General features: G+C 47.3%; 1 protein-coding gene across 9 annotated transcripts in view; it reads left to right on the forward strand.

Moving 5' to 3' along the window:
* Positions 1-14714, forward strand: part of TBC1D1 (TBC1 domain family member 1) — a 226314-nt gene that overhangs the window by 144126 nt on the left and 67474 nt on the right. For 4 of the 9 annotated variants that reach the window (XM_078068498.1, XM_078068495.1, XM_036076054.2 and 1 more), the window contains 2 exons: positions 701-820; positions 1787-1926. The exons of 1 other annotated variant lie outside the window; for it this stretch is intronic. In XM_078068498.1, coding sequence (XP_077924624.1) covers positions 701-820; positions 1787-1926 — 260 coding nt within the window. 4 more of the 9 variants (XM_078068493.1, XM_078068496.1, XM_078068501.1 and 1 more) reach the window with 3 other exon arrangements.

Raw genomic sequence — 14714 nt, forward strand, 5'->3', positions numbered from 1 at the left:
CTTGTGTGTGTGTGTGTTCTTGTCTGGTTTTGATTGTATTATTTTCAGTCTATCATCTGAACTGACTTAATTCACTATTGATTAATTACTGTTGCTGTTGCCAGGTCTTCATGTCAAGCCATTTCTTACATACTTATTTTCCAATATCTCTGCCCAGGATATGCACACACGCGTGCATACACACACACACACACACACACACAGTTTAACAAGAACTGTGTTTGATCATATACACTGTGGTTTGTGCCAAATCAGAAATGTCCTCATGAATTTAGGAAAATTATTTTTTTCCAGTTTGAAAGGAAAAGTCATTTTGGAAGATGGACTGACTTTTTTGTTATGTTTTTATTTTATTCTGGTGAGAATGCTTAACATGAGCTCTATACCCTTACCGCGCTGTTAAAGCGCACAGCACGGTATTGCTAACCACGGGCACTGGGTTGTACGGGGGTGTCAGAGCTTGTTATGTCACGTGACTGAATGGACTGATGTGTTGAATTAATTCATTGATTCCATTCATTTAAAATAGAATTTTATTGACTGAATGCAGAAATTAAATCTCATTTGTAAACTTTTTAATTTCTTACCGGGTTTAATTTTCTTAGCATGAGAACTAAAGTGTTTACTTTAAAGCTTATATTTTATACTTTTTGTGTTTGTATTTCTTTATCCTAAACTCTCTTCTCAATCAAACTCTCAGCATCTCCTACCGTAATGCCCTGCGGAAAAAACTTCATTCTTCTTCCTCTGTGCCAAATTTTCTAAAATTTCTGGCTCCTGTAGATGAAAATAACACCTCTGACTTTATGAACACGAAAAGGTAGGGTTTAATTTAGATTTATCAAGCCTGGGTAGAAGTGTCGAATTACTGATATATACAGGGATTTTTCAGCTATTTTTTTGACACTCAAAAAATCATTTTAGCTAAATCGATGGTATCTTCTTTCTTATACTTTCCTACTGAACGTCACTTAAAGAAAGAGTCCTCTTGTTTTCTCCGGTTTTGACCAGGAGTAGTTTATTAATGTGTTGTTTGCAGAGGATCCAAGAAAGTCTTAACCGGTTCTCTAAGTGATAGCAGTGTTTCTGAGAGTGAGCATGTGGCTCTGTAAATAAGTCCGAGTGTCTGACCTGTGAGGCAGGGTGATTGCGTAGTGGCGGTGTGTACGTGGGTGTCAATTACAAGGGCTCCCCCAAGTTGTCCTGCGAATAGGAAGAAAAATCACTGATGAGACAGTATTTACGATATGTGTTAGTAAATATACTTTGTTTTGTAGTTTAAAAAAGATAGATGTTAAAATAGTTGTCATCAAGTGACTGTGTAATTGTTGCCTTGATGGTTCTTTGTAATCTTTCTTCATTTTTGCGGCTGTCTGTGGCGATGCAGACCTATGCTGAGGAGATCTTCCCACGCACGGACGAGGGGAGATGGTGCCCTGCTGCCAGGGCCCCCTTTAGAGACAGTTTCTCTTGTCTGAAGTGGTGCCAAGAAAGGCCCAACTGGAAGCTAGTGACCTGTGGAGCGTATTTCTTAACGTCTTTTACAATGGACATAAATTAAGGGCATGCAGTCTTGTGCTTTTCATGAAAGGCATCCTGTAAGAAAACAGTCCCTTAGGAATGTTGACCCACTGCGGGCTTGATTCAGCTTTCATGATTATCTAATTATATTTTCTTATACAAAGATAATTTATAATGTAGTGTTTTGTTTAAAAACAAAAAGTCAAGCTAAAATACCTGATTATATCTCCCCATCAGTCATCAATCAGTCATTTTGTGCTTCCAGGGACTTTGACTCCAAAGCTAACCACCTTGGCGATGCCAGCAGGACCCCCGTGAAGACACGGAGACACTCGTGGAGGCAGCAGATATTCCTCCGAGTGGCAACCCCACAGAAAGCGTGCGACTCTCCCAGCAGATATGAAGGTACCGTACACCCCGGAAGTGACCTGTGAGATTCTGGCATGAGTAACAGCAGTGCAATAGGTGAAGAAAAAGACGAAATGAGATTTCAAGTCAAATCACCCCCCGATTTTAAAGCTCCCTAGGTAAGAAGCTCAAATGACCATGCCTATCGCTATTTCCAGAGAGATCCTCAAATTCCACGTGTAAGAGAACTCAGCAGCTTGCAGCACCTCGTGTGAAAAATGGCCCCTCTGCCGAGCTGTTGTGACCGCTCACCCACCGTGTGTGGGAATGTGGAGGGGCTCCTTCCCTTCCCACTGCGTTCCCAAGCTTGTCTACCTCCCCCCTGCGACTGGACTGTAGGTTGACACTCTGCCTCAGCGCAGCGGGCTTGTGGCGGTGCTCCCTGGTCCCAGCGCTCTGGTTACACCCGCCACGTCCCCTGCCTCGTCAGCTGCTGTCCCTCGGTGTGGGGTCACAGGAGGACCATCTGGTGCCCTCGCAGCCTGCTTGTGTCTCCCAGATACAGAGTATGCTCAAGTCTGTCTTCGGGCCTTCCTATGTGGAGTCACAGTGTAAAAAACAAGTTTAAATGCAGTTCTAAACTTAAGATTTGTCTCTGCCCAGTAATAGCCTAAATTTTCAGCAGCAGGTATTTCTTTTCCCTAATGCTCTTTAATCAGAAAACATTTTTTTTTTTTTCTTTAGAAAAAGCAAAGCAGGGTGCCTGGGTGGCTCAGTCGGTTAAGCGTCTGCCTTTGGCTTGGGTCGTGATCCCAGGGTCCTGGGATCGAGTCCCACATGGGGCTCCTTGCTCAGTGGGGAGTCTACTTCTCCCTCTACCCCTCCCCTCTGCTCGTGATCTCTATCACACACACACACACACTCTTTCTCTTTCAAATAAATAAATAAAATCTGAAGAAAAAGAGAAAGCAAAGCAACAGAGTGGACCTCTCAAAGATTTCTTGAGTTCCTCAGGTTGCATGTACTATGGATCCATTCTTGTCCCTCGACATACTTCCGTGCATATGTTAAGCAGCAGCCCAGGCTACCCCGAGAGTTTGCAGAGTAGGTTCGATGCGGCTGCCCTGGGTGGGGGACCCCTACGCCCTCCTCACGCTCCTCAACCTCTGCCCCTCTTTCCTGCTTCTCTCTCTTTCTCTCTCTCCTTTCCCCTCCCTCCCCCAGAGTTCTCTCTAATATTTAATTTAAAAAATGCCTCCTCTGCCAAATTAAACAAGAGCTTGGTTTGGGCTCAACTAACTTTGTGATATAAATCCTATAACTTCACTTAACCTGAGTCGTAAAATGGTTATAGTGAATGTTGGCTCTTCTTATCTCATGGAATTACATTAAATTATGATTGCGAAAGTACTTTGGAAACCTAAGACATGTCCAATGTAAAGCAGTACAGTTATTTTTGTTAACCATTATTGAGGTCGGAGCACTGGTGTTAAGCTTCCTGTACTGTTGTTTCCCAGCAGGAAGGAGCAAGTAGAGGAACGCTAGAACGATTGGGCTTATAAATGCAGTGAGATCTTTTTTTTTTTTTAGTCATTAAATTGAGTTATTTCAAGTGTGTATCAGTTTAGAATGTTTAGTTTTAAAGATTTCATTTTCATTTTTGTAGATTGTCTGGTAATGTCCAACAGGCAGATTGTGTGACTTCCTAAACTTCTCAGCCAAAGGGGTCTGCTGGGCTGGTGGCTGTTTGAAACACCAGGCTTGTAAAGTGCACAGCCTGGGAGGCTGTACCCCTTGGGGGAGCTCTGATGGCTGGGGAAGTGCAGTGAGCTCTGCAGGCCCCACCCAGGGCTGCTCTCTGCCTGAGTGGGGAAGTGTGGCGAGTGCCCGGATGGACACTGGTGTCTCCCAGTCGGTGTCTGAGGGACCGGAGTCAGAAGGTTGGTCGTGCTGGCAAATGCTTGCCTCTCTGGGGGACCCCAAGATAAAATGGGCGAGTGAGTGCACCATGGGCAACACTCGAGAACGTGACCTCGTGTGGCCCAGCGGGTAGAAGCGCCGGGGTGTGTGTCCACCTTCTCTTTTTGGAGGCTTCTGTTTTTAGTTGGTTTAGTCTGGAAGCACTGTAAGAAACGGATGTTTAACCCCAAGCTGCATTCTTATTTATGGTGTTTGCAGTTGACAGGGTTCCTTGGTGAATTCTGGGCTAGCCAACATTGTTGGGTGAAAGTTTGCCGTGAATGAGTTGGGATGATGGATCGTTCTCCCAGAGGCCAGAGCGCTGAGCAGATCACCCCCGGTGCCCCGAAGCCTGGGCCGCGCAGTCTCTCGGGACCCGAGAACAGAGCGCTTGGTATTTCTCATCCCCCCCACTGGAAATGGTACTCAGGGGCCGGGGTCACTCGCTCACATATTGATGGAAAGCACAGAGCTGGCCTCCTCGGTGTCGGAGGGTCTGGGGTGGCCATGAAGGTGAACCTAGGGAAGGAATTTAGAGCTCATTTAGGGACCTCTTCTGAAGGCTGGAGCCAGAGCGGCTGCCTTTAAATCCCAGCTTTTCCCCTTAGGAGCTGTGAACTGGAACAAGCTGTCGAAACTTCTCCCCCGTGGTATACCAGAGGATTCATTATGCCTATTGCCACACTGATTGAGATAAGGAAGCATGATGTTTCTACTGACATTTTATTTAAAAGCTTTCAGAATTCATAGATTTGAAAAAAATGAGTGAGGCCAAGGTTTCCAGTGTAAAGTTACCTCCCATGGTGCAGAAAGGTCCCTCTGGGGTCTCTGGGCCCACTGCTGCTCCTGCCTCAGCCCCTCCATACAGGGGCGCCCTCCTGCGGCCTGGAGCCCCTCACGGGAGCTGCTGAGCTCAGCGGCAGGAGCTTTGATTTCTCTTACTGCCCGCGGGAGCCGGACGGGAGCCGGATGGCCGGAGCCAGATGGCCGTGTCCCCCTTCCCCTTCCCCTGCTGCAGTGGAGAGGCCAGCCTGCTGCGAGGGCTTTCTCCCAGGTCCTGGTGGCGCCCTGTTAGCAGGTGGGGCGGGTGGAGGAGAAGGGGAAGGGACTGGAGGGAGGCCCAGAAGGGGGCAGCCGAGCTGTGATTTGTGGCTGACGTGACAGAACAGCAGTAACACCAGAAGTGGGGTTTCGAGGTTTCAGAATAGTGCCCAGTGTTGCAGTGGCCGCATCTCACGGGCGTTGTGGAGACTGACGCGTGGTGATGTATGTCGTGCATTTAAATGTGCAATGATAAGGGTCCCAAACTCAGAGCCTTGTGGCTGGGCGTGTAGTAAGGGCTGTGGGTGACTGTGGGAAGCAGCCTGCCCCATTTTAGGACAGTTCTGAAGTTCCAGTGAATGTCTTAGGTTGAACCAAATCCTGCTCCCTGTCATATTCCATCCCTTGGTGCCTCTCTGGTCTGTGTCTGAAGCCACACAGACTATACTTCTACTTCCCGTTCTTCAGATGGTGGGAGGTCGTGGAAACCACGGCTTCCTCTAAAGCTCCTCTCCGGCCGAACTGCCCTCGTTCCTTCGCCCTCCCGCGGGTTACTGCCGAGTCCCCTCCAGTCCAACTCCTGTCCTCTGAGCACACACTGTCCCCAGCTGCGGGGCCCGGCACCCACACGGCATTCCCGCCATCCTGGCCCTCTGGTATACCTCCTCCCTCCACTACTGTTTTCTTCATGTGGCCTCACCTTCATAATCTGTTTCTGCTTTGAGTCCTTAACTCACATTCCTGGCTCTTACTACAGCTTGTCCTTTGGGGCATTAACTGTTACTTAAAAATTAGATTGATTTCTAGGTGCCCTCGAAAAGGTTTTCTTTTTTAAAAACAAACAAAAACCAAAGCTCTTTCCCCAAGCACCTTGTACCTGTGAAGTGCTAGAGCATCGGTTTGGCCAGTCCTTTTGGGATGGTTTTGAAGCTTGATACTGATGACCAGTACGTTGTAGAGAGCAGCGTCAAGTTGACGAGCCGTCCCTCTGCCTTTAAGTACCGAACGCAGCAGAACTCCACACACACACCGCTCCTGCCCTGCCCAGGCCATAATCCTCACGGATTCTTTAGGCCCCAGGTACTGAGCTGTGAGTTCTCCCCCTCTCCTGTGGGAAGGTGTCCCGAGAGAGCCCCGTGTAGCGCTAGCCGACATCACAGTACATTGCCCACCTGTTCCCTCTGATGGCGGCTTCTACTGGGGTCCGTCCCTCCTGCCACACATGCCCTGAGGCCTTTGCATGGGCTCTTCTCTCTGCCTGGAATGCTCTTCCCCTTAACCTCCTGATTAACCACCTCACCTGCCTCAGATCATTGCTTAAAGTCACCTTTCCAAGGAGGCCCCTCCTGGCCACTCTGTTTCAGATTGCACCCTCCCCTCCTACCACCAGACATTCCTCGTCTGCGTCTCCTGACTTTTCCCATAGCACTTACCTCCTTGTAACGCGCTCTAGCATTTACTTACTCATGATCTCTGTCATCGGCTTCTCTAGTCCTTACAGGCTTGATGACTTTTAAAGGAAGGCAAGTAAATTGCTCAAATTTTTACAAACTTAGTATATGCTCATTAGTGATTTCTTAACTCCCCCTCTCTCTTCCTCCTCTATAGGAACATGTCCTTTATGCTCTTTATTTAGAATTAAATATTGTATGAATTTTTGGGTTATATTGTAGGTACTCTATATGAGAGAGAGAGAATACAAGCATTTAGGACTCTGAATCGGTATAGTAATAATCACTTATGTTGTTATCTATGGCAGGTGCTTTATAGGAGTTCTTGAATTCCCAGTCAGCCTTATTGGGAAGGTTGGCATTTTTATGACACCCATTTCACAGATGAGGGAGTGGAGGCTTGGAATGGCTTAAATCCCTTTCCCCAGACTGCAGAGCTAGTGGACGACAGAGGCAGGCCTGGAGCTCACGGACCTGTGCCCGCGGGAGCCCGGCTGCCACCGGAGAGGCGCGGCATGGCCTCCCGCGTGAGCTTCCTCTCCGGAGCCCCTTCCCACAGGACGTTCCCTGCCGGCACCTGCCTGGGCCTTTATTCTGTCTGTGCACGGGTCTCCCTGTCAGCCAGGCAGCCCCCCCCGCCAGCCGTTTCTGAGTATTTTAATGTATGGACTTGCCTTTGGTCAGCCGTCTCCACCTCCACGTCCACATTGGGATTGGAGTGTGCAGCAGAGGGAGGGAGATTTCTCAGCATCATTCTGTGAATTTTCTTCTCCAAAATCAGGCATCCTCAGCCTCTGCCACTGTCTGCACCCTGTCTCGGGGCCACAGAGATACCACCTCCTTCCACTGTGCTCTGGGACCACTTGGCCCCCCCACTGCAGCTGTGTGTTCCCCGCAGCTGGGACACCTCCAGATTCACAGACACGTGAAAGCCCCGAGGTCCCTGTTTTGGCCAGACTGTCCCCGGCAGGGCGTGTGCTCCTGAGGGGGCTCGTGGCCTCGGTTCCTGCCTTGCCCCGGGGGCTGGGCCCGCAGGCAGCCCAGGCATCCACCACCGGTGGCCTCAGGGAGCTGCTCTCTGGCTTGGGTGTGGTGGATGGAAAAGTGTGCTTGCAGGGAACCCTGAATAGGGCCTTTTAAGTGTTTCAGGTGCTTGGAGTGACTACTTGTGACCATTTGGTATTTCTCTTCTGGCAGCGCAAACTTCAGTTAAACAGACAGGAAACCTTTTGGCCTTTGTTCAAGCTGAAAAAGTGAAGCAGATACTCGTACCGTCCCACCCGTTTCATCCCACTTGGAAAATACTAATAAAACAAACCACCAGTCATTTAAAAACCATGGTGTTTGCATTGTGTTAAGGATATAGGTGGGGGAGAAATAGGATTTCCTGTAACTTTGGTGTCCTAATTTTTTTTAACAGAGGGGCTCAAACCTGGAGAGAGCAGGGGATAGTGAGTAAGGAGCATGGCTGTAAATATAGTGTAAGACGAAAATATGAAGGCTCTGCGGACAGAGGTAGCCAACGAAATCAGCCTGCCGTTTACTCAGGGGCACGTGACTTTCTATATACAAAATCTCTGTGAAATAATTAAGCTGCAAGAATCCGAATTTTATGTTTTGGAGACCCATCTGAAGTAGGTAGGCAGTTAATTTCTATTTAGAAATTTACTCACATATGTCTAGTAAGACCAGCGCAAACATTCCCAAATCCCCGACTGTTTTATTTTTTTAATTCAACAGAGACCAGTTGGTTTCTTGTAGGAACTCCTGCTTGACTTTAGCAAAGTCTAGGAAGGCTTGTTCCCACTCTGCACTTCAGAGGGGCGGGGCAGGTGTATGCCAGGGCGTTGAAGGGAAACGAATAAGTAGGGAAATCACCAGTTGGTACATGGAGACTTGGCAAAGCAGATGTTTTTGCAATAAAACAAACAGGTAGATCATAAAATAGAATACAAAAAGCTGCCTGGCTGCTTAAATTTAAAGCACAGGTCTTCAATGATGCTTTAAGTTTGTCGTGATCACTTAGGGCTACCGCCCCAGAAGCCCAAGGAAAATGCATTCTCTCTCCTACGTGTTCTGGGTTCTTTGGGTGAGGAGTTTGTGAGATGCTGAGTATGTGAAAGGTCAGTGGAGTAAACTGTCAGCCCCATAGATGTGGTATCATGGGGGTGCCTTTCGGTCTGCCGCAGGGCGAAGCTGCTGAGGGTTGGGAGCTTAGGGCTGCGTTTGTAGGGCATGGCTGAGCGCACACGTCATTGTTCTGAGAGGGTGCCCATGCTGGAGTCTCGGTAGAGCCTTCTCATTTTCAGAGCCTCCCCACTGTCGATCCCACCGTAGGCCCGTACTGAAGGTAGAGCCAGGAGAGGGGCTCTCCTCCTGCAGACGAAGGCATGAATGCATCTGTACACTGGGTGGCCGTGGTCTCGAATGTTCATGTCCTCAGAGTTCTCTAGGGAGCCTGTTCAGAGGCAGGTTCTGGTCTGGTGGGTCCAGAGGGTCTCCCTTTCTAACAGACTCCCCAGTGATGCTGATATTGCTCGTTCAGTATGAGTAGCAAGGGCTTGAAACAAGCTACCAGGATAAACCCAGCCCAGACCTTCTGGACCCAGAATGGGACTCCTGTGTCTCTTTCTGATGCTACGCATCCCGGAGGGATAACCCAAGGAGTCACCCACGTGTCTCAGACCTCCAAGAAATCTGGGTCACCAGTGACGTTTTTTGAGGAGGGAGGTTAGTGCTTCCTAGAGAAGGAAAGAGTTTGGTGGGGGAAATGCACTGATAAGCATGTGCTGATAGCGATAAGACAAATTTGATAATTTGCCAAATGAAACCAAGCATATGGTGCTCTGCCTCTTTCTTGCCCCTTATTTTCCAGGGAAGCTTTGCCTCTTGGGTGGCCCCCAGGGCACAGAGACCCGTTGGAGTGTTTGTTTTCCTAGTGGACTCTGACCTCACTGTCAGGCCTGCAGAATGCAGAAAGTCAACTCCTGACCAGGTACTTGGGAGTAGAAACACTCCACAGTTTTGCCTCCTAGTGTATCATACAAAAGATAATTCTTTGTTGTTAAAGAAGTAATTTTTTAGGTAACTCCGGACTCTGGAAAGGGGGAAAATCCTTTTATTTACCTCTGTGTGCCAAGGAACAATTTTAGTGGTAGTCTGATAGCTTTCATTGAAGTGTTTCAGATTACATTGTGTATTTACAGATTTCACCAACAATAGAAGCCTTCAGACTTTTTATGTCTTGTTTAAAAGAGAAAAAAGGAAAACCCATCTAATATAGATAAGATTTATTGATTTGAAACCCATTGTATAAGCAAATAGTCTAGTGAAACTCACGTTCAAAGGGTTTTGTGTTGAGTATAGCTGTGTCTAATTTATGATAAGCTTAAGTGTTGGATTAGATATTAGACGTAAATACTAATGGCAAGGCTAAGGAATATAATTGGAATCTTTATAATGATTATACTGTTAAAAATGTAAAACCTGTTATAGAACTATGATTTGTATGTACTTAGCCAAATTTTCAAGAATTTATATACCATTAGGAAATTTTAATGGATCATATAGGTGGAGTGACTACAGGTAAAACTTTACTGAAAATATAAGCATCATAGTGACATCTGTATGACCTTTTGGTTTGATTCCTGGTTCTTAGCTTTCCCTATGCACCAAAGTCACCTGGGGAGATTTTAAAATACGGGCTGCACCTGCCCCTCTGCATTCTGCTTCGCCGAGTCAGTTGGGTGGGGATGGGGCCTAGGCATGAATTCTTTTAAAACACGCACACGCACACGCACGCACACGCACACAGGATTCTGTTGCTGTCCCAGTTGAGATCGCTGGTCTAGATGGCAGAGGGTGACTTGAGGCACCGTCACCACTTGGTGGCAGTGTTGTTCCCTGTGTCTTGATGGTCCTGCATTCTTTCCAATCTCAGAAATCCCTTTTTTTCCCCTGTGATTTTTGTTTTTGGTCTTGTTTTTGTTACAGTATGTATCTCCCTTGCTCATTTCCAGCTTATTTGAATGGAGAGCTACCTTCTGAAATTGAGATGTTTTTCTTTCTTTTTCTACAGGGTTCTAGGGCTTGGGTAAAATAAGAAAGAAAAAAAACTGGTCTCTGATTGCCAGTCACATGGCTTTTTAAAATTGTTCTTAATTTTCTCTCCATTTAACTTTCCTTTTCTGTGGTGAATAAAGACCAGGTTCAAGATTAAATATCGCAAGCCGGAAATCTGATTGTTCATGGATTTCTGTAGTTTGAAGCTACTAGATTTTTTGTTCCCCTTATTGTGTTTCTTGGCCCATCATTATGGACATTGGGAAGCCATAGTGAATGGCAAGATTTTACCTTAGTTTGCTAATTTTGTGCATGATAACAATTGTTAGCATTGATTGAGCTTTTCCTAATTAACCATCCGCGTTTAAACACTCCATCCTTAACACTTTGTGCGAAGTTTGGAGCTAAGGTTCTTGATGATACAAAGAAATCTCAGCCTCTGCTCCTTGGTAGGAAGGGTGCAGGGGCAGAGGGCCCAGGGTTTGGGCACCAGAGGCCCTGGGATCTGAAGGCCCGGGTGTGAATCCCTGCTTAGAGCACTCTAGTTGGCAGGGAGTTCCTCCTTAGGGCTTAATCTAACTCCAGAGCCTGTGAAGGTATGCCCACAGGCTTAAAGTCCCAAACAGAAGATCTTGATTTGTCACCTTTGAACCTGAATCTGTAGGTGCTACGGAGCCATTGAAGTTTATAAAGTGAGGGGGATGTTAAGTAGTTTGAAAATATTTTTAGGGGGCTAAAAATCTGTAAATATATTCGAACATAAAGTAGCCTCAAAATCCGGGCAGGACTGGGATGCGGCAGGCAGGTGTCCTGCATGCAAAATTAGAAGAGGCACTCACTTTCAGGGTCCTGTAAGAATGGACCCTGTGCTTACACGGTCCTGAGAACGAGGATTTCCTTATATCCTGTGCCTTAGGTGCCTGCTTCCCTCATCGCCCTCCTGGCCCTCCTCACAGCTGTGCCCTTCTACCCTACAGCTGTGCCCTTCTATCCTATAGCCTGGACAGCACTGCCAGTCAGGTTCGATTAGCTCTGAGGAAGGGTTTGTTTTGTTTAAAAAATGACCTTTTTGAAATATAATTCATATATTATACAATTTACCCATTTAAAGTGTACAATTCAAAAAATATAATGTGTATAGTGCATTGTTTTTAAACCCTATATTCAGAGAGTGTACAATCATTAGCACAACCTAATTTTAAAACATTTTTGTCCCCCCAGAAAAAACCCCATGCCTCCCACCCCTCCTTCAAACCCGAGACAGCCCAGCCGCTCCTCTGTTTGCTGTCTCTCTGGACTGCCTGTTCTGTCATGTAGATGGAATCAGACACTGTGTGGTCCTCTGTGGCATTTTTCATTGAGCACGTTTTCAGGGTTCACCATGTTGTAGTGTGTGTTAGTGCTTCGTTTCCTTTTGTGGGCCATTCATATGCCATTGTGATGACAGGCCACATCTTGTTTATCCGTCTGCCAGTTGATAGACATTTGGGTTCTTCTCACCTGTTGGCTCTTAGGAACACTGCTGCTGTGAACATTCGTGGACGTGTTTTTGCGTGGCCGTATGTTAAGAAAGGGTTTTATGGGTGAGCTGGTGTGACACATTCTCCTCTGGGGTCAGAATCACAGATGACACTCTGACGGTTAGGACTGTTAGGCCGGTGGGGGTGGGGGCGGTTTGGTCCCCCAGCACCAGGCTTCCCTGCTGGCTGGCCTCGTGTGCCTTCCTTCTGCTTCAGGCTGAGGGGGGTTGGTGTGCCGGGGACTCTGGTGTTGCCCCCAGGAGCACCTGGGAAGGCGAGGGACCCCCATAGCTCTCCCAGTCCCGGGGGGGCCATCAGAGGGCCACCGGTTAGTGGAATTGGCCCAAGATGACATTTCCTTTAGCTGTTCTCAAACTGAGTGTACTTAAGACCCCTTGGAGGATTCGTGGAGACACACATTGCTGTTCCTTAGTTCTGAAGTTTATGGTTCTGGAGATGGAATTCTTGGGGGAGCCTGAGAACTTGCATTTCTTACAGCTTCCCAGGTGATGCTGATGCTGCACGTTTGGGGACCACACTTTGCCCTCCGGATTTCTCACACTGCAGTGACTCATAGGCAAGGGCACTTACTCTTCTGATTTAAACTGCAACCAAAAAAGCCCTCAATGGTCGTTAGTAAAATGAACAACAGACTTGGAAATTAGAAATGCGTCCTATGGCAGATTGTGAAGCAGCCAACAGGTCCTATTTTCTTTGCAATAAAAGTAATCAAATATTAACACTAGCCATTGTAATTATCCTTATCATGTAGTGAGTATTTGGTGTTTGCACTCTTACCCAGCTGGGTAAGTCTTGCTGTGACTTCCTGCCGAGGGTGGCCTGGCCCGTTATCCTAGAGGCGAGGCTGGAAATGCTGGATAACGTGGCCACAGCGCCCATAGTGCTCAGTTCACAGCTACGATTCACACCAAGTTGGTTCTAAAGCCAGTCTCTTCTTTTATATTTTATTTTTTTAAGTAAGCTCTAGGCCCAGTGTGGGTCTTGAACTCATGACCCCAAGATTAAGAGTCACATGTTCCACAGACTGAGCCAGCCAAGCGCCCCTGAATCCAGTCTCTTAAACCCAGTGATGAACTGTTGAGTTTTAAGAATATTTGCTTAAATTTGTGTTTGTGATAGGTGAAAGAACAATAATTGTGTGGGAAGGATTCTAGAATTCTGTGTTAACCTTTGCTAATACAGCACCCAGTTTAGGCATTATTGTATCCTAATTTTTAAAAACAGAATCTTCCTAGTTGAATGGTTTTTATTAGTACCATTTATTTAAATGAAGGAACATAGGTCTCCTGGAAGTAGCAAAGCCACACCTTCCCGCGGGACATGAGCTCTAGCGGCTCCAGAATTAGAGCTGTTGGCACACATGGTGAGCTCTTGATTTTGTAAACTGCGGAGGTGAAGCTAAGGGATGCATTAAACTACTTTCTAAATGATTTTTTTTTTTCAAGTAAATTTGTTTTATCACTTTCATCTGAATGAAAATATTTATAGAATGGACACTGACAAGATTTTAAACATCATTTATTGATAAGGAAATGCTGTAACTAATGGCCTTATATAACTCTGAAAATAATTTGTGGTACCAAACATTTTACACTTGAGAGAATAATAGGTTTTTCACGGAAAGTTGCGGTATCGTAGTTCATTTCCTGTCCAGGTGTGTTCGCTTGAGAACTTTTGATTAAGGGCAGTTCTGGTGATGAGAAGTTATAGTCTTACCTCAGTGGGTTTGGTTTTTAGAGTTGTGTTTTGGTGGTATCACCTTCCCCAAACAGTTACTGAGGGGAAATTTTTCTTACCGGCACCAGCCTTGCGCCAGGTGGGTCATAGAAGCCAGTGACTTTTTTAGCCCGAGGCTTCAAATGGTGGGACTTAGGGGTCAGAGGTAGGAAGAGCTGCCTTAATAAAGCGGTCCGTCTTCCTATTGCTATTTGCAGAATGCGGCCATCGTTCTCCCCTAGAGAAGTCTGCACCCCACATTCTGGAAGTTTCTGTCATCGTTCCTGACGCTGCATGTGTCGCACCTGGTGTACGCCCCCCGAGCAGAGCAGGCTGCACACAGACCAGGTGTTTTACCGGCACAGGGTGGTGTCCCTGCATTGCCATTCCTCCTCATTTCCTACTCCCCGATTTTCTCTGCCCTGCCGGTTCCACGTTTTTTAGCCCCTCACCTCTGGGTGCCAAATGTAATGTCCTCTAGAGATTGTCTGACTAAATGTACCAGGAATCTTGCTACTCTGGCATAATCGAGGAGTTCGGGGGGTGTGAGAGCAAGGCTGGTTCTGGCTCCATTGATGTGATAGGTGATCTGGGGGCTTTCTGTCTTCCTCTTTCCCCCTCCTGAATGCCTCCTGGTCGTGAGGTGGCTGCCCCACCTTTGCTCCCGTCGCGCTTCCAAGACGCAGGAAGAGGAAGCAGTAAGGAGGAAGGGTGACCCCTCGGTGTCAAGAGAGCCCTACTGTTGTGGGAATCCCTAGAAGAGCTCCACTTGGTCTCATTATCTGGAACCATGTCACGGGCCACTTGGAGCCACAAGGGAGGCTGGGAGGCCGTGATGTTTGGCTGAGCCTGTTGCCACCTTGTGTGGTACCCGCGGTTGTAGGGATGGAGGGGAGAACGGGTACGGGGTGGGGAGTCGGGGCTGCAGCACGGCCCACGCACAGCGCTTGGCTGCTTACCCGTGTGCTGCGTTTCTTCATGCACCACAGTTTTGCACGGATGGTTTCCTTTGCCCAGAAAGCTCCTCCAGCTCTCTTGTCCTCTGTGCACCCAGCACACTACACTTCAGCCCTGA

The sequence above is a fragment of the Halichoerus grypus genome, chromosome 3 (genome assembly GCF_964656455.1).
Source record: "Halichoerus grypus chromosome 3, mHalGry1.hap1.1, whole genome shotgun sequence".
NCBI classification, from domain to species: Eukaryota; Metazoa; Chordata; class Mammalia; order Carnivora; family Phocidae; genus Halichoerus; species Halichoerus grypus.